The 19,833-nt window shown below is 41.8% G+C and overlaps 1 protein-coding gene across 1 annotated transcript; it reads left to right on the forward strand.

Moving 5' to 3' along the window:
• The first annotated feature begins 8,162 nt into the window (after positions 1-8,162).
• PLET1 (placenta expressed transcript 1) lies at positions 8,163-18,712 on the forward strand. The gene is made up of 4 exons (XM_014855469.3): positions 8,163-8,401; positions 12,733-12,934; positions 15,438-15,499; positions 17,497-18,712. Exons 1-4 carry the CDS (start codon positions 8,218-8,220, stop codon positions 17,751-17,753), a joined length of 705 nt encoding a protein of 234 aa, XP_014710955.3. The 5' UTR covers positions 8,163-8,217; the 3' UTR covers positions 17,754-18,712.
• Positions 18,713-19,833: the final 1,121 nt, after the last annotated feature.

Here is a 19,833-nt window from a genome sequence, read left to right on the forward strand (position 1 = left end):
GGCAACAAATAGAGCTTATTTGTTATCAGTATACACTATCATTTGTTTTGTTTTTATGAAACATAAGATGCTATAGTATACAGTAGGGATATTTAAATGCTATTACATAGTATCAAATCAGTACCAAAGGAAACGTCACAGTTCATGATTAATGGCAGAAGTTAGCAGCATTTAAGGGAATTAAGTGAATTAAAGTATGTTCCTGTGACACAAATAATGGAACGATATTGAAAAGGGAAAGGTATGGGCTAGATCAGAGCTGTGTTTCAGTAGCCTTGCTGTATACCACATCAGCACATCATAAACTCAAGGGGAGCAGGGCATTGTCTTATTCTCCCAGTGCCTACAACAGCACCAAACCCACAGAGACACTCAGCAAACATTTCTGAAATAGTGAACCCCACCTTCCTCTTATTATCTTATTCTATCTTTATGTTCCCTGTGTCCTTAACTTCTTACTTTTCAAATCTTGTATTTCTGTAAGCTCCCTTAAATCCTATGTGATAAAGGTAGGATATTACGAAATCTATACACTTTTAAAGAATTGGAAGTAAGGGAACTCCTGTAAGTAGCATATTTCCTTTACTTTGCCCCTGGAGAGCCGTCTCCATCACATTCTGGTCAGACCTCCACACTGATCCACAGATCATCCTGGGAGTTCCAATTCATGCCCCACTGATTAAACTGTCCCATAGTTTTTCACTTTTGAGTTGTCCAGTTAAACAGTAAGGACAAGGCATTTGAATTTCTTGATAAAATGCTATGCCCTCCAAAGAAATTTCAAAGTGTAGCCAACGGGAGCTAAGGAGAGTCATTTGGTTCCAGACATATCTGACTTGGACTTGCTAAACTCTCCTGAGACACCCTGCAATGCACTTCCTTTCAGGCAGAGTTCTTGTCTCTCCAGGGAGGAACACACCCTGGCTGGCCATGTAATCAGGGTCCCCAAACCTTCCTCCTCCCGCTGCTGGGGATGCCCTTCTAGTTCCTCTTCTGTTTGGGGATTGGGAAGCACTGAGCCCTGACTTCTCTTCTTGTCTCATCTCACTTCCTCACCCACCAACCCACTCTTTGACCAGACCACTAAGTGCCCTCAACACTTTCGTTTCTGCCTAAAAATGAATGAAATCAATTTGCAATCTTGGGGGGACAATGGATTCTAATATTAGAAGGAGAAGCTTGAAAGTTTCAACCTCCCACTCAGTGAGAAAGAAGTCTTTGAACACTCTTCCTGAGACAACTTTCCAGAGCCTACTTAAATGCCAGCAATCTCTGCTTCTTGCCACAGTAACACAGGCATTTCTGGAAATTACGATGCAAATTAAATCTTTGTAGATCCCTGCTTTCCAGACTTTCCAGACCTAGATAGGGTGCCAATTTTTCATTTTGCCAAATAAGGACATTAAAAAAATAAACAGGGGGGCTGGCCCCGTGGCCGAGTGGTTAAGTTCGCGCGCTCCGCTGCAGGCGACCCAGTGTTTCGTTGGTTTGAACCCTGGGCGCGGACATGGCACTGCTCATCAAACCACGCTGAGGCAGCGTCCCACATACCACAACTAGAAGGACCCACAACGAAGAATATACAACTATGTACCGGGGGGCTTTGGGGAGAAAAAGGAAAAAAATAAAATCTTTAAAAAATAAAAATAAAAAAATAAAAAATAAAAAAAATAAACAGATAAAAGTGGAGGAGGATCTACTATCTACAATCTACAAGGACCACAATTTCATAAAAGAAAGGATATTTTAACAACAAAACATCAAAAAGCTGTAATGTTAGAATAAAAGGCAGACCTTTAAATTGAGTAAATTTTCACGTTCTCTTTTAAAATCTCATCATTTTGCTCTCATTACTCTCATTCCATGAGGACAAGTGAACAGGTGATCAAGACTGTTGCCAGGCTGGAGTTTGGCAACGAGTGACTGTAAGGCTGGAGGTATTTTCCCCTAAAGCTGCATGACCTTGAGCAGCTTACTCAATGCCCCCAACCCTTGTCCACTGACCAAGGACACAAATGAGGCAAAGTGGGTAAAGCACTGTGACAATCTAACTGTGCTCTTGGCACACAATGTAGGATTAAATGAAGCCACAGATGTGACCAACAATGTCTTGAGCAAGAATATGACAATCAACTATTGCAATAGTAAACTTCTCTCCAAGTTCTATAGAACGCAAATAGACTGGGCAAGAGTCCCAAATGTACTACAAAGTATACACACAGCATATTAAAACTAAAGTGTTCTGTGCCTTGACTTTGACCCATCTGAACCTAAAATGCTAAGTAGCAGCAAGCATGTATTAACTGGATAGTAGAATTGCACAGTGGAGAACACACCCGGCCAAGAGGAAGGAAGAGGATGGGGAATGTTGTAGCCCTGACTTTGGCACTAAGTGGGTCTATAGCCTTCGGCAAATTTAATCTTTTCGTGTTTGGTTTTCTTAGATGTAAATGAGAAAGTTTGATTAAAAGGATCTCTTAGGGCCAGTTCAGCTTGAAAATTCTTAATGTCAGATATAAGGATATAATAGTGTGTCACCTCTCAGAGAACTTGCAAGCGCCAGGAAATGAGGATGGTCTCCATCTTCTAAACAGCTGACCACTAGATTATCTTCTAAAGCATAAGGATCCACACTATGAGATCCTCAGAAGCATAACACCCACCACCCTGAACCAAATAGCCAAAGGGGACAACCTAATCTGTCCCTCAATCAACGAGTGTTGACTTAAGTACCCACTGTGGGCAAACAAATAAGAATAAACATTCTCTGGGCCCCTCCCTCTCCCAGGTAGAGAACCACCACTTATGGAGTGCTGACTGTGGCATGCATGTTACCTGCATTGTCCCTTAAATTTTCACACAATCCTGCAAGGTTGGTATTATTATCTCCATTATATGAATAAGACAAATGAGGTTCAGATAGGTTAAGTGCAGTCCAAGGTTTCAACATGAGGGACAGGATTCAAACTGGGGCCTCTCTGACTCTAAAACCTACTCTCTTGTCCCCATGGGCACTATGTTGCATCTCTCACACCTTTGACACACCCAGGAGACTGGATCAAAAACCCAGAGGTGCCTCGGGCTGACGATCACTTCATTCACCAGTGGTCACTTCTGGTGAATTTTAGGGAACCTCCCTTTAGACTTTGACCTTAGGAAGATCAGCTGTTCTCTCCTCTCTGATAGCTCTCCTTCTCAGAAAGACCAACGAGGTATTGAAGTGCCCACTAGACTTTCTACAGCATGAAGAGTCTCAGCATATGAGCTCTAGGCAGACTGGCAAGTTTGAGGTGCAAGGTATAGTCATAGAACCCAGGTTTCCAACTTCAACAATTAGTCTGACATCCAGTTCTGACCTGGTTTACTCAGATCAGCTGCTAAACCCTTGCTAGTCAAGGTGTGATCCATTGATCAGCAGCATCCTGGCATCACCTGGGGGCCTGTTACAAATGAGGACTCTCAGGCCCCACACCAGACCTACTGAATCAGAAACTATGTTTGCAAGATGCGCCAGGTGATTCAAATGCACATTAAAGTTTAAAAAAGCACTATTCTAGAATCACCTATGGAGCTTTTTAAAAGTGTGAATTTCCAGGAACTAGAGTCCAAAATTCCAGAGAAAGGAGTAGAGGAATAGAGGAAAGCCCAAATACTTTTAAAAACTAGTTCTCCTGTGATCCCCTGTCCTCAAGAAAAATCAAGTCCTTTCTGGCTGAAATCAAAGGGCAACTTTGTTTCCCCAACAACTGTCCCTGTAGCCAATGTTGATGACTTCATACAGACCCTCTCTTGGGTTGAGCTCTATGTCGCAGTGAATGAATGGAACAATCCTGCTTAAATCAGTTTTCCCCTCTAAGTTGTTCCCTGTCCCCCTAGTCTTCTGCCCCTAGTTCATAGTAAGGTTTAGACTATTGCGTCAACATCAACCACAGAACTCCTATATTTTCTTTTCTCTTGATCCACTGCCTTAATCTGGTACAAAGGAAGGAAGGAAACAAATTAACACGTGTAACAAACCTACTATGTCAGACCCACCTCATCCCCCAAAGCAGTTTACATATATTTCTCATTTAATATACTTAAAAATATGTAAGATTGCGATTAATACCCCAATTTTCAGAAGAGGAGGCTAAATCTCAGATAGGTTAAAACTCTCCCAAAGCCAGGTTGCTAAACAGGATCTAATACTCAAATTCTGCTGCATTCTTTCTACTACCCCAACTTACCTACACAGAATATTACATACATAAAATTCTTACTGAGATATAATTCACACACTGTAAAATTCAATTTCAGTGGTTTTTAGTATATTCACAAGATTATGAAACTATCACCACAATCTAATGCCAGAACATTTCCATCACCCCAAAAAGAAACCCCAAACCAAGTAGTAGTCACTTCCCATTCTCCCTGTTCCCTAAGTCCCTGGCAACTAATTTCTGTCTCTGTGGATTTGCCTGGATTCTGGATATTTCATGTAAGTAAAATCATATAATATGTGTCTTTTGTGTCTGGTTTCTTTCACTTACCATAATGCTTTCAAGGTTCATCCACGTTGTGGCACCTATCAGTACTTCATTCCTTTTTACAGTTGAGTGATATTCCATTATATGGATACACCACATTTTTTTATCCACTTATCAGTTGATGGACATTCGGGTTGTTTCCACTTTTAGGCTATTACAAGTAATCCTCCTATAAAAATTCATGTACAAGTTTTTGTGTGGGCACATATTTTTAATTCTCTTGAGTATATACCTAGGAGTGGAGTTGCTGGGTCATATCATAGTAACTCTATATTTAATTTTTCGAAGAAATGTCAAACTGTTTTCCAAAGTGGCTGCATCATTTTACATGCCCACCAGCAGTGTATGAGGGTTCCAATTTCTCCATATCCTTGTCAACACTTATCATCTGTCATTTTGATCAAAGCCATCCTAGTGGCTGTGAAGTAGTACCTCTTTGTAGTATTTATTTGCATTTTCCTAATGACTAATGCTATCGAACATCTTTTCATGTACTTACTGTCCATTTGTATATACTCTTTGGAGAAAGTATTTAAATCCTTTGCCCATTTTTTAAATTGGGATATTTGTCTTTTTTTATTGTTGAGTTGTAAGTGTTCTTTATATATTCTGGATACTAGGCCCTTATCAGACATATGATTTGCAAATGTTTTCTCCCACTATCTGAGCTGTCTTTTCATTTCCTTGATAGTGTCCTTTTTAGTTTTGATGAAGTCCAACTTAATTATTTTTTCTTTGGTTGCTTTTGCTTTGGGCATTATATCTATTAAACTGTTGCCTAATCCAAGGCCATGAAGATTTACACCTATGGTTTCTTCTAAGAGTTTTATAGTTTAAATTCTTCCATTTAGGTCTTTGAGTCACCCTGAGTTAATTTTTTACATGGTGTTAGCAGGGGTCAAATTTCATTCATTTACATGTAGATATCCCGTTGTTGCAGTAGCATTAGTTGAAAAGACTGTTCTTTGCCCCATCAAACTGTCTTGGCACCCCTGTCAAAAATCAGATGATCATAAACATATGGGTTTATTTCTGGACTCTCAACTCTATTCCATTGATCTATATGTCTGTCCTTATGCCAGTACCACATTGTCTTGATTACTATAGTTTTGTAGTAAGTTTTTATATTAGTAAGTGTGAGTCTTCCAACTTTCTTGTTGTTGTTGTTGTTGTTGTTGTTTCAAGGTCATTTTGGCTATTCTGGGTCCTTTGTTGTAGTTTTTGATATACAAGTCTTGTATTTCTTTTGTTAAATTTATTCAATATCTTTATTGAATATCTTCAAGTTTACTGAAACTTTCTTCTGCCAGTTCAAATCTGTTAAGTTCTTCTTGTGAATTTTTCATTTCAGTTATTATAGTTTACAACTACAGAATTTCTATGTGGTTCTTTTTATCATTTCTATCTCTTTATTAACATTATTTAGTGAGTCATCATCTTTATACTTTCTTTTCATTATTTAGACATAGTTTCTTTTAGTTCTTTGAACACATTTATAATACAGTCGTGCATCACTTAACAACAGGGATACGTTCTGAGAAGTGCAAAGTTAGGCAATGTTGTTGTTGTGCAAACCTCATAGAGTGTACTCACATAAACCTAGAAGGTACAGCCACCTACAGACCTAAGCTACGTGGTACTATCTTCTGGGACTACCGTCATATATGTGGTCCATTGTTGACCAAAACATCCTTATGTGGCACATGACTGTATTTGAGTTAATGTCTTTGTCTAGTAAGTCCAACAACTGAGTTTCCTCAGGGACAGTGTCTACTGGCTGGAAGTTTTTTCCTGTGTATGGACCATACTTTCTTGTTCCTTTGTATGTCTTGTAATTTTTTGTTGAAAATTGAACATTTAAAAAATATAACGTGGCCGTTGTGGACACCAGATTCCCCTCCCTCCTAGGGTTTCTTGTTATTCCCATTGGTTATTGTTGTTTGTTGCTGTTGCTACTGTTTGTTTGTTTAGCAGCTTTTCTGAAAGTCTATTTTTGATCATGTGCAGCCACTGAAGTCCCTGCTCAATTAGCTTAGTGGTCAGTTAATGAATAGACAGAGATTTCCTTAAATGCCTTGAAACACTAAGTCTCTCAAACTTTGCCGAGTTCCTCCAGTTGTGTATTTGGGGGCATGCCTTCACTGGTCAGATAGGCAGTTTACAATTCTACCTTTGCCTTCATTTCCTACTTGTACAGAGTCTCAAGGTCAGCCAGAGATGAGAAATTAGGGCTTTCTCAGCTCTTTCCTGGACATATGCATAGCCCTCTACATGCAAATGGCCTTCCATATTTCCAGGAATTTATCAGAGCTTTTCAAAGCCCCCAACTGACATCTCATTCCCCAGTATTTTCTTTTATGTTTTTTGTTCAGCTCCTTGTTAATCTCAGTTGGAATCACTGCCTCAGGCAGCCAAAATGTTAAGAAATTCCCACTGATTATTTTCAACAAATACCCTAGCAATAAGGCTGTTTACATAGAGAAAGTTCTGAGTCAAGTCAAATTTTTAAAAGCCCTGAGAATTCAGCTTTATAGGCAATTTCCAGACAGGTCACATAGTGACAATTCTCTGGAGTGAGGCTTTTTGGAGAGCGCCAAACCCTTCCATTGTGTCCCTTCCATTGGCTGCTAGTTTGCTGATCTTCATGGCAACCATAGTTACAAGGCTATTGGTTTTTAAGGCTACTGCAGAGGTGGCGGGAGAGGCGTGGGAATAGGGCAAGTTAAAAATGCCACAATGCTCGCTTGCTTAATGAGATTCAGCCATTTTTCTTATACAAATGCTCCTCAGATTGTTGTAAACCTTTGGTTAATTTCTAGAGTTCTGAAAAAGTTGACTTTGACCATTTTTGCTAGTGTTCCCACTGCTTTTCTGGAGGAGTGGATTTTTCAGAGGTCCTTACTCCACCATTCTGTAAGTGCTTCTCTTGAAGAAACATTTATACATATCACCTTGATTCAGTTCTACACTTTTTGTTTTCTTTCCTACTCAAGTTGTAGAATATTTCTTCCTTCTTTTCTCCTTCAGTGAGTAAATCATAATAATCAGAGAAGAGGTATGAAAAAACATATTTTCTGATTTTTTTAGTAGTTTTCTTGTGCTATGATACTATGGAGGAAAGTGTCAGGAGCAAGGTGAAAAAAAGCTGCTTCTTTCCAAAGAAATAAATATAAATCCATAAGCACAGTCTTCCTAGTTCCATGCTAGTCACAAAATGAACTGGGATTATAGACACGTTCAATTCAGGAGACTTGGAAAAGGATATGTAACATTCCAAGGAAAGAGGGCTTTTATGACTGAATAGAGAAGGGAGAAGAGTGGAGCTTCTAAATGAGCCAGGTATGTGGTGACTACTCAACTCAGAATTTCACCTTGCTGGCGTTAAACCTTTCTCAACAGCTTTCTTCAAATAGCAGATGCTAAGGTGAATGAGATGCAAAATAAAACCATGATCTGTACATTCCCTCTCTTGAGCAAAACTGGAGTTTTAAAGGATCATGGTGACAAGCAAAAGGAGATCCATTCCTGGTGATATCTTGGGCCAAATTCCAGAAGCCAGTTCATTTTAGGGAGGAGTGGGAAGAAGATTTGCATGTATGACCTCACCCAGAAGCTCCAGCCCAGGAGCATATAAACAAGTAAGTCGTAGTTCTTACCCAGTTCCAGGCCCAGCAGTTCCCAGGTCAAGACTATGGCAGTCCTCAGGTCCATGCTGCTGCCACTGGGGCTGTGTCTGTGCCTCAGACTGCTGTTTTCTTCTGCCAACCCTGTCGCTGACATTGACAACTGCATGCCCTTTGATAAGGTCATCACCACCACTGGCTCAGCCATCAGGGTTGATTCAGATGTCTATAAAAGCAACAAAATCTACACAGGTAAGGAGAAGCCGTTCTCTCTGTTGTCCTTTGTACTCTGAGGGGAGTTAACCAGAATTTCAGAACAGATCCCTCCATTCTGCTCTCAATCACACAAAACATGTGTTTTTGACCTGGATGGGAAATGGGAGCAGAAAGAGAACAAGTGAGAAAGTGGATTGGGTGAGTCTATTTCTGCATCTTCCCTGTGTGAACCTGATCCACAGGAGTCATTAAGTCCCAACTCCCAGGTTAACTGAGCCCCAGTAAGAGCATACATGCAGCAAATCCTCTGATGTAAATAAAATGAGCACTTTTATTATTTTAAGGGATAATAATTACATCACAGTTTGTAGTCTTTTCATGGCTATTTGATAAAACGATGCTGCCACGGATGATTGTATATTGCACAATTCCAGGAAGCACTGTTGACATCTAGTCTATGGGTGCAAAATCTAGTGAGCTGGGCAGGGAAAATATTACTATCCCACCTTATTTATGAGGAGCCTGAACCTAAGAGAAGTTAAATGACTTGCTCAGGGTTTCACTGCTAGTAAGTGGCAGAACTGGTTCTTAAATGTTGGTCTTTTCATTCCTAATCCCATGCTTTTCTTAGAGGTGCCTAGTATTGTTTTATAAATATCCCTTTTTGGATCAATGAAACCTAGAAGTCAAGGCAAGTGCTTTCTAATTACTTTCATAATAACAACAACAACATTTAATGTGGTGTTTATATATGTTAATGCATTAAGTCCTCTTAACAACCTATTAGGTAGATACTGTTTTCATTCCCATTTTGTAGATGAGAAAACAGAGGTAGAGATGCTAGGGACTTGTTCAGGTCACAAAATTACTTAAATGGTGGAGCTGGGGTATGAACCTGAGCCTTAACCACTATACTATAAGCTTCTTAATTATAGAAATGAGAGCGAAGTCTTCTTACTATGTGTTGAGTCCTGTTCTAAGAGTAAATGCTATTATCTTCCCATTTTATAGATAAGAACTGAGGCACAGGGAAGTTAAAGTTTCACCCAAGGTTATTAGTAGGTAGTATAGCTAATATGTGAACCTAAATAACAGCCAAAATGTGTCCAGCTTTGTCCAGCCAGGCTGTCCAGTTTCAGAGCCTGCCTTCTTATCTACTCTGTTATCCTGCCTCTCTTAGAACTTTAACCAAATTTTGCAGAGACCACCAGGGTGATATCCACACCATGGTCTACAGATTCCAGGCTTCAGCAGGAGAACTAGAGCCTGCCTTTGCACACTCATCCCAGCTTGTCCTTTTTTCTATTTTTTTTCATAAGGTCTGTCGCTAAGGGGCTCAGTTGTGACAGGGCTATGTCCCACTTCCTCAGGCAGTGGATCTTGTCCTACCAGGGCAGGGCGGACCATGGACTTTTTACATGAGGAAGGACCTGAGGGGTCGGAGGGACAAATGCAAAAGAGATCACAGAGCTCTGACCTAAGATAACACATCACGAGGCGAAGGATTTTGCTGTTGAAATGGAAGAAAATGAAACCTAACTTGTGACGATGCTGGGGAGGAGGGGATGGAATGGGAGCCTTCTGAAAGTAGAAAGATAGGAGAAAGAAGGGTCAAAAGAGATCCATAGGACCCCTTGAAAGAGAACATGCTGGATGAGAGGGAAATCACAGCATGTACAGAGGCATTAGGTAGAGCAGAGGGAAAGGGGAAGGACGAAAGCAAGTAAGTCTCACTGGACGCCCATGACGCACCACACACTTCCCCAAACTGCATCTGATTTCATCTCAGAACAGAAATGTGCTAAAGCTCTGTGATAAACTGACTCACTATAGGGATGATTTAAGTTAAGAGTCAAAATCCTATGCCCACGGAGCTGTGAAGCGCCAGATTCCACACGTAGGATTACACATCAGGCTCCACGATTTCCTTGTAGAGTGTCATTGCAGCACTGAGACTCAGGACTTTTAGGGGGACTGAGTAAATACCCACACAGGCCAAACACTTCTCCTTATTTTGATTTTGAATTTTTTTTTAATTTCAGAGTTTGTGTCAACAGGTGGTAAGTCAGGTATAAATGGCTCAGCAAGTCCCAAGACACAATTGCAGCTCAGGCAGTATCTTAGCACAGGTTCCCTGGGTCTGTCTTAATATCAATGAAAGAAGCCGTAATGCAGAGACATTTACATTAAGACTGTGCTGAGTAAGTACCCGCCTTCATTTTTCACCGCTGTGGGCAAGAAGGAGGTAACTTGCCTGCGTTTTTTTTTTTTTTTTTTTCTGAACTTTCAGCTTTAAGGACACTCTACCACAATAGATGCCCAACATTTTAAGTCAATCAATGATTAGTTATTTAGCACCCTCCAGGTGCCCAGCACTGGGCTGGCCACATACTGACACAGATGAAACAAACCACAGTGTATGGTACAAACTAGAATGTAATTAAGTACTCAAATCTACATTAGAAAACAAATGTTTCAGGAGTGAGAGACAGGTGGCTGAACTGGCCCAGGGGTGGGACATAAGCAGGATCTTAGAGAATAAGAAGGGGTGGGCTGCGTGATGAGAAGGAAGGATTCCAGACAGGCAGCCAGACATGAACAAAGGCCAGGGCATGTGTGAGCCAGGTGTGTCTGCAGAACCAGAAGAAGACTGGGTGCCCCTAGAGTGGGAGAGCAAATAGCAGGGTGAACTAGGTTATGAGGGTCTTAAAAGCCATATGCTGGGTACTGTAATCGACAGAACAGACGCAGAAATGTTTATATGGTATAGAAAGAAGGGCACTTTGAAGGTTTGGGAGAGGAGTGTGTCTTGATGAAAGTGTTGTGTGTGGAAGCCTGATCTGGCCGCAGCCTGAGGGGAGGATAATGTGGAGGCCAGAAATCCAGATAATAAAGATGCGTAAAAGGGAGGAGAAGAGGAGGCAAGCCAGAGTGAAAGGAAAGCAGAAGAAAGGACAGAGGCAAGAGCATGCCCATGGGACAGCTGACAGACTTGATGACTATCTGGATGACACCATTGCTCGTCACTATCCATCTCACCATCATGCACACATCTAGGACAAACATCAGGTTCTCGCTGAGCAAGTCAAGGCCTGTGGGATCTGGCTCAGCCTACCTTGATTGGCAAAAACAAACAGAACAGAGAAATGTTTTGTGATAGAAATAATAACAGTTGCAATTTATCCAACACCCACCATGTATTAAAGTCCTTACATTGTTCTCTTTACTCCTCCCAGGAACCTTTCAAGATAAGGTATCATGGTCTCCATATAACGAGGGATAATGTCATTATCCTTGTCATTATGCCCTGGTGCAAAGTAGGCATTCAATAAATATTTGTGGAGTGAATGATAAACAATAAGGAAACTGAGGGTCAGAAGTAAAATGACTTGGTCCAAAATGTCAGAGCTAGAATTCAGATTCAGGACTGTCAGATCCCATTACGCTACGTGATCGATTTTCTTTGCTTTGTGTGAAGGAGAAGTCTTTGAAGGAATTTTGGGTGGCTGAGAGGGCCCTGGAGAACAACACCTGAGCACTGGGGAATTCATTCAGAAGGGATCTTCTGTGGGAAGAAATGGGCAGACTGAAAAATTCTCTTGAAATTTCCCCCCCATTACACATCAGAATGCTGAAAGTAACAAGCAGAATTAGCGAGCGTCAGTGGGGTCTCTGTGAGCACACCCTTGGCTAGGTCAATAAGGATGACTCACCTGAGTGGAGAAGGTCAGGGAACCCAAAGGGGTTATTTGACAGGTACTTGGATTAGGGGTCCTAGGGCTCAGCGGCCCCTGTTCCCTCATCCCCAACAAGGGAGACCAAGAGCATCAGCATTTCTGGGATGAAGAAATGGGCTTTTCCTTGATTTGGCAGTAACAGTCCCTTATTCCATGAAGCACTTCCCAAGGGGCCCACTTCACCCTTTCATATGCATCAACACTTTCTCTCCCCACACTCCACTCCCCCTGAGAGAAGGGCAGAGCAGGCTTATCCTCCTCATCTGATAGATGGGAACCAGGTTCAAGAGGTTAAGAGCTAACCAGGATCTCACCCCCAGTGTGTAGCAAAACCAAAGCCAGAGTACAGGTCTTCCTTTGTCCACGTTTTACTGTAGAAAATTGGGAAAATCCCAAAAAACACTAGGAAGAAAATAAAAATCATCTATAATCCCAGTGCTAATAAATCACTGCATTTAATATCTTGATGTATTTCCTTCCAGACTTTTTTCAACTTCTTTTACAAAAATGGGACCAGGATATATGTACAAACTATTTATAACTTTCTTTTTTCACACAATTTTGATTTCAGGACACTTATCCCTTGTCTTACTGCACAATGCTGATTGTTTCCATATTGTTTCTTCCTAGTATGGGTTCCTGTGAACAACAGTATCAGCTCTGTGGTCCTACGAGCAGTGGACAACAACAACAACTCCATAGGCAACTGGCAAAAAGCAGACAAGTATTGCAACAGCAGTGCCATCTATAACCTGAAGGACTCACACAACATGATCTTCGTGGCAAACTGGATATCTCCTAATTCCAGGAACATAACCACAGTCGAGCTACAGTAAGAACCTATCTATCTGTGATTTGCTTTGGGCATTTACAATTTCATATTGGGTTTACACAGTTTTACACTGGCCTTGAAGGACTCCAACTACAATCCAGCTATGATGTGGAGAATTCAGTTGCTGCACTCATTTTCTGCCATGTCATTCTTTGTCCTACTTTTATCTATAGGAGTTTATATACACACACATATACACACACCAGGTACATTCAACATAAACAGAAAGAACTGGTGTTAAAGAAAACCAGAGCTGGACAGTAGTTAAAGCAAAATGAATTAATGAATAAGTAAAAACTGATTATATTCAGGTCTATTGCAATAGGAGAAAAGAGATCTCAGTATAGAACCAGGCTCAATTCTGAATACAACATGGGCAAATGGGCTTTTATAGCCAAGGAGAAAGCTGGGGGTCAGTGGATGGAAAATTACTAAAAAAAAATCAAGGCCTGTAAGGGGGGATCTGGCTAAACTGACCTAACAGGATTCTTGCAGAAGGCAGGCCAGGGTGATCAGACATCACCTGGGGCGGGGTGGAGGAGAAAGAACTCGATCAGATATTAAGGGTGATCAGATATCAACGGTGGGAGGTTCTTGCTAAACTGACTTAGCAGGGTTTTTGCTCAAACTGGATTTTACAAAGAAGTACACAAAGGGGCATAGAAGAAGGTTCTAGAGCCTGACTAAAGTCTGGTCAAGCAAAGAATCTTTGTCACTGGGCACCCTGTTTGCTTCAAATTCTCTATATTCAAACTGGAGAGTCATTTTTTAAAACGTAGATTCATTTTGGAAATGGTCTGCTAACTGAAAGTGTGATGATTGTGTAATAAATCTGGCTTCCTAGTGTCACACAAAATGGGCGCACTCAGATTCTGAGGTGAGGCCACCTGGGGACTCACATTACACTTGAACAAAAAAACCTTCCTCCCAGCTAGGGATTCGCTATTGAGATGACGTTAGGAACCAAATGCTGAGAGGTCCTTACGCTTTCGGACTGCTGTTTTGTACTTACAGGGCTGGTCTGACCCTCAGGCCACATCCACTGTGAGCAGCCACCAAATCCCCGTGGACAGTGGTGGTGATGATGCTGTCAAGCCATCCTGCCCTCTGCTGCCATGCCATGGGCCTGGTCGGACCTAGCTGGCTCTGGAGGAGGCATTACTATGCCCACAGAGTGACTTGCAAGAGTAGAATCCAAAGGGAGCTGCTTACAATCCAGCCTCACAATGACAGCACTGTCTTAGAAGCTGGCCAAGGCTAATTAGGGCAATGTCTTTCCTTTCATCTCACCTCATTAAAGCCTCTGCACTCCAGGCAACAACAGATAAAAGACCAAACAGTGACAGTATGCAATGGAAACAGCACATTCCCGCTGGCAGTGTGGTCTCCAGACTCCTAACTCGCACCCCACTACGTGCACTGGCCTCTTTACCTGTTTACAATATACACACATGGCCTTGATCAGCAAGGCTGACAAGGAAGGAAGGAGCAGCACATATGATGGGATACAGAAAGCAGGGAAGTCCACTATGCTGGGTAGGGCACAAAAGAGATGTGAGGAGGCCCCTGCCCACGAGACTTTACGATGAGGTTTGGGGAGGCAAGGCCAAGCAGAAATAATTACCGAGGTTAAACAGCACTTCCTCAAGAAAGCATTCCCTAAATGCCCAGATTAAGTTCCAGCTGCCCGTTATTCACTCTCATAACTTCCACTGCTTCATCAGAGCACATATCACAAGTGTGATCAATTGTTTAACTCATTAGCTGATTATTCGTTTAAAATCTGCTCTCTGAAAGGACTGTAGGTGCCACAAGGGTAAGAACCATGCCTGTATTGTTCACTGCTGTCCCTTCAGCACAAAGCACAGTAATTGGCATGTCATGCACTCCCATTAATTAGTTCTTGAATGCACGAACAAGAGATTGATACAATAATGAGCCCACTGATATAAGAGCAACAGACTACGCTGTACAGATCATTTAACAAATATTAAGCACCTACTATGTGTCAGGCATTGTTGACAGCAGAACCTGCCCTTAAGGAGCTGGCCCTCCAGTGGTAGGAGAGGCTCAAACAAAGGCAATGCAGTAGAGGGGCATGTCTCTCTGGTGGAGATCTGTCTGGGTTAATGACAACAGGGAGAAATGATTTCATGGAGGACACTGTTGAGTCTGTGGGCATATGACCAGGATGGATATTACAGGCAGAAGAACTGGCTTGAACAGACCAGAGGTGTATACCACCAGCCTGTGGGGGGTTCAGGGTGATGAAGTCAGTAAGGGACGGACAGGATCTTGTCTAGACAAAAATCATGGAGGATCTTAGTTAAAATAATATAGAGCTGACCAGTATTTAATGATCTGCTAATTGTGCTGTAAAGAAAGTAAGCACAAAAGGAATTAAGACACTGGGGTCCCGTGGGAAGGCAGAAATGTGAGCTGAACTTGTGAGTTCCATAGCTGAGGTCCTCACCATTATCTCTCATTGATTTGCCCTCCACAGAGCCTTCACTATCAATTTCGACAACGTGGCTACATTTTCTTTTCTGAAACTGAAAAAAAATGGTAAGTCCTTCTGCAGCCTATTTACATATCTGGCAGTGAACTTAATCAGCATGAAAAATTACTTTGTGGAGGCCCTAGAAAAAAGAGTCTTTCGCTCACTCATTACCCAGATGTCAATTGAGTCTCCCAGTACCTTGAGACCTACATAAGATTAGCTCAATCCCTTATCCTATGCCCTGTGGGAAATAACAGCCATCCCTAAGATTTCCGCCAATTCCCAGGGGCCTCATATTCTCGCAGTCACCTGTGGCTTCAGACTCCTGCTTCCTCAGAAGCTGTTTCTATTCAATACCACATAGACACCAATATGAATGTCAACTCCTTCCGCAATTTCCAGAAAGAATTCCCACCCACGCAAAGCCTTCATAGGCATAGCAGACTTTAACCAAAGGGTCTAAGGGAGGAGGGGAGAGATTTGCACAAAGAATGGTTGCTAGCATAGAAATACCAGGAATGTCATTAGTTCTCAGAGTGGCCTTTGACCACCACCAATACCATCGGGAATTTCAACTGGCCTTTCCCAGGCTGTAGTCCTCAAACCATCCTGAGGTACCTCGCCCTTCCTCTCCCTTCTCCGTCCCCTTCCTTCTCCCTTACCTCCCTCTAGGGAGCGTAAACAAATTCAAGAAGCTGAGGTTCAGAAAACAAAGGTAACTTGCCTAAAGCCACACAAAAACTAAATGGTAAAACTAGGACTCAAATTCCACATCACATACTTTCTTGTGCTTTTCTTAGACTTACATCAAAACTATAAAGGCAATCTTTTTTTTTAACAAAGTTTTTAAATATAAGATTCACCAAGAACAAGAACCATTAGTCTTTCTCGTTGTCCAAATAACAGGTCTTCCTCATGAGCCCCTAAACACTGAAACACACCTAGTATGCTGCCCATTTTCCTGCCAGTCAGGCACTGCCAATGTAGTGAAAGAGATATCTATTTTCAACAATAAATTTTAAAGTGATTATGCCTAATCAAACTATTATATAAAAGCCTTAAACTGTTTCCTTGGTGGTTTCCCCTCTGTGAAAAAAACTGGGATGTTATTTTCTTGCTCAAAGACATTTTTGAGATGAACCTTTGTGTAAATGCTAAGAAAGAAAAGAAAAATATTTCTAGTCAGGACTCCTTAGCTCCATGCTAATAAAATCCAGTTAAAAAAAGAAAAAGAAAGGGGTTCTGTTCAGACTTCCTGGTTCAGTGGGATACTTGAGAAACAAGGGGAAATGCTAAATGAGATAAGACAATGCCACAGAACTGGAAGGCACCCTCCAGGCAGGCAGAAGAAGGCACAGGCCTGAGCAAATCACTCGACATCTCCCTCCTTCCTTAGAATCCCCTCTGTGATTCACTCACTCCCTTGGAGGTAGCATTGCCAAACTCCAGTCTTTCCAGAATCAGACAACCCCCCAGGGCTGCAAGCCTGGCTTCTCTGCTTCTCTGCAAGGCACCCTCGGAGAACCACTGCGTGATCAGATCCCAGCAAGTGAAAATGACTAGGGCCTCAGAAACCGTGATTCAGGGGTTTGGACGGGGCCTCTTTCCACTTCCTTTAAAGTGGGGGTAGCCATGCTCAGGCCCAGATGGTATCCAGTTCTTACAGGCTTTATATGCAACCTTTGAAATTAGCATGAAAAAATTAAATTGTGTCATTGTGGATCATATTTGCACTGATTGATCTAATGTTAAGGACATGAAGACATTTGAGAGCTGATTACCTACCCAATAACAATTTAGTAGTTGGGTAAATTCAGTATAAATTCCTTCCCGCATAGGACTGTGTAGATCTTAAGGGTACAAAGTGTTTCTTACTTATTTTTTCTTCCTTGACATTCTGTACCCTCTTTTATTCCCCCTCCTCTATACACCTTTGGCTCTTGAGAAGTGTTTATTGAATTTTGCTCGTGAACTCGCTCTAGTGTTCCATCAGTTTAGCCTCCTTTCTCTAGTGCCCACCCACCACCCAAAAGAGGTTCTGATACCATTGTTTTCTTTCCAGAGATGACCACAAGCTTGACCCCCACAACCTCAACCTCCAAGCCCTCCACAACCTCCAGGCCCTCCATGACCTCCATGGCCTCCAAGACCTCCATGGCCTCCAAGACCTCCATGGCCTCCAAGACCTCCAGTACCAGGCCAACCACAACCCCACATCGAACCACACCCAGAAGCTTGGCCAACAGAGTCTTCCTCAGCCCCATCACAGATGCCATCCATATCCTGCTCATCTTTCTCACCAGCAAACTTCTATTCTAGAAGGAAGCTAGGGGCACAATTGCTCCTGCCTCCACTGCATTCTCCTACATTCAGCTCCAAGCCAGTGCTCCGATATGTGTGTGAACAAAGGCTTTACGTTCTCAAATGTACAGCTCTACTGCCACCACTTCAGACCCACACAGAGACGTAAGGGTAACTCAGTGGAGGGTAGCTAGTCCACTCACTGGTGGACTTGGGGCACACAGATGTTCAAATGGATCTTTCAGTACATAAATTAGGCTTTTTGTAACTACTTAGACCCTGTCTGGGTATAACCTGGAATTCTGGCTCTCTTTAATATGTTGACAGCCAATTTAAACTTTTCTTCATTGCCAAATGATTCCTCTGCACCCCTGAGTCTCTGTGGGAAGAATCTTTCCTCACTTTCAAGATGATCTCAGATTTCTGACGAAACCCACTCAGGTTACACAGAGCTTCTATGATTCATGTGATTCAACTAGGAAAAGAGAAAGAGTTAATAGCCCTGATGCTATTGGCAACATCAGTAGCATTTGAAGGGCAAGAAAATAAGAATGTGCCATGTCTGAGCAGCCAAGGATAGGTGAAGATTATGGTATAAAAGCATTATTTTCTATGTCATACCAAATAAACCATACTTCAAACAAGAATGATGAAGATGTTAAATTCAAATATGTGTTTAATGAGTGATTACTTTAACTTAAAATACAGAGAATGTTATTTAAGTTTATTCATTGATGGGAGCATTAAAAAATTAATAGAATGGTGAGAGTTTTCAAGGCCAGATCTAAGGTAAAATTTTCTCAATTTCAATTTTCCTCAAGTGCAAACTGGGCACTTTTCCTCCAATGATAATTTCCACTAAGATAAATGGGACAAGATATTTACAATATTCATAATATAATGCAAAACCAAAAGAAAGCATGGTATTTCCAGTAATAAGCAACAAAATTTTCTTTTAATAAATATGCTAAATTTCAGTATGCCAACATGCAGCGACTGTTCTTCCTCACAGATGGTTTCTGTCAATATCCTCTTTTTCCCTGTTGATAGACCATACTTTCCTATTTTGTACGTCTTTAATTTCTTTGTTGAAAACTGGACATTTTGAATATTATAATGTGGTAACTCAGGAAATCGGATTCTCCCTTCTCCCTAGGGTATACTGTTGTTGCTTGTCGAGGGCTGCAGTCATCCATTTGTTTAGTGACTTTTCTACAGTATTTTTGCAAAGACTTCATTCCTTGTTGTGTATGGTCACTGAAGGCTCTTTTCTGTGATCTCAGCAGTCAGCCAGTGACCTGACAGATTTTTGTTAAATGTCAAAATTTAGCAGTCTCTTTCCTCATTATGCATTCCCCTCATAGCTGTGAGTTTTTATTAGATTCTAGAGCTCTGAAAAAGTTGACTCTGATAGTTTTTGCCAGCTTAATGTTTGCTTTAGTGGCGGGGCCATTCTTAGAACTCATTACTCCACCATTTCCTGTGACATCACTCAGTAGCAACTATTAGTATCTGCCAGGCTCTGTAGTAAGCACTGTACATGCACTGTGTCATTTAATCCTCACAACAACCCTATAAAACATATCCATTTTACAGATGAGGATACTCGGGCAGAGAGAGAGATAATTTGCCCAAAGTTACTCAGTGAGTCAGTAGTGAAGCTGGGTTTTGAAGAGTGGTCTATTCCACTTCAAAGCCTGCACCCTTAACCAGGACACCCTGAGCAGCTCCTGCTCACCCGGGATCCCTCAGAACAACTGGTAACCCTGGGTCATGTGACAAGCAAAGAGTATGAGTGTCCCTTGCTGATACAACAAGCAGGCTGCATGTTCCGCAGTGCTCCTCCATGCCCCACTTCTCTGCTGCCATCTCCAAGATAAACTACGGTGAGTCCTGACCCGACAAGCTAGGAACAAGCTTCCTATTTATCTTTCATAGCCCAACCTGGCCCCCCAGCTCACGCTCAATGTGGAAGGTGTGACACATATTGAAGCCCCAGGAAAGATATTCTATGAAGCTGGAAAACTTTTAGACTCAAAGAAAGCTGAGTTCAGACAAGCAGTATAGAGGTGGCTGAGCAAAAGCATCGGATTAGGAG

Source organism: Equus asinus, chromosome 20 (assembly GCF_041296235.1).
Source record: "Equus asinus isolate D_3611 breed Donkey chromosome 20, EquAss-T2T_v2, whole genome shotgun sequence".
Taxonomy (NCBI): Eukaryota; Metazoa; Chordata; class Mammalia; order Perissodactyla; family Equidae; genus Equus; species Equus asinus.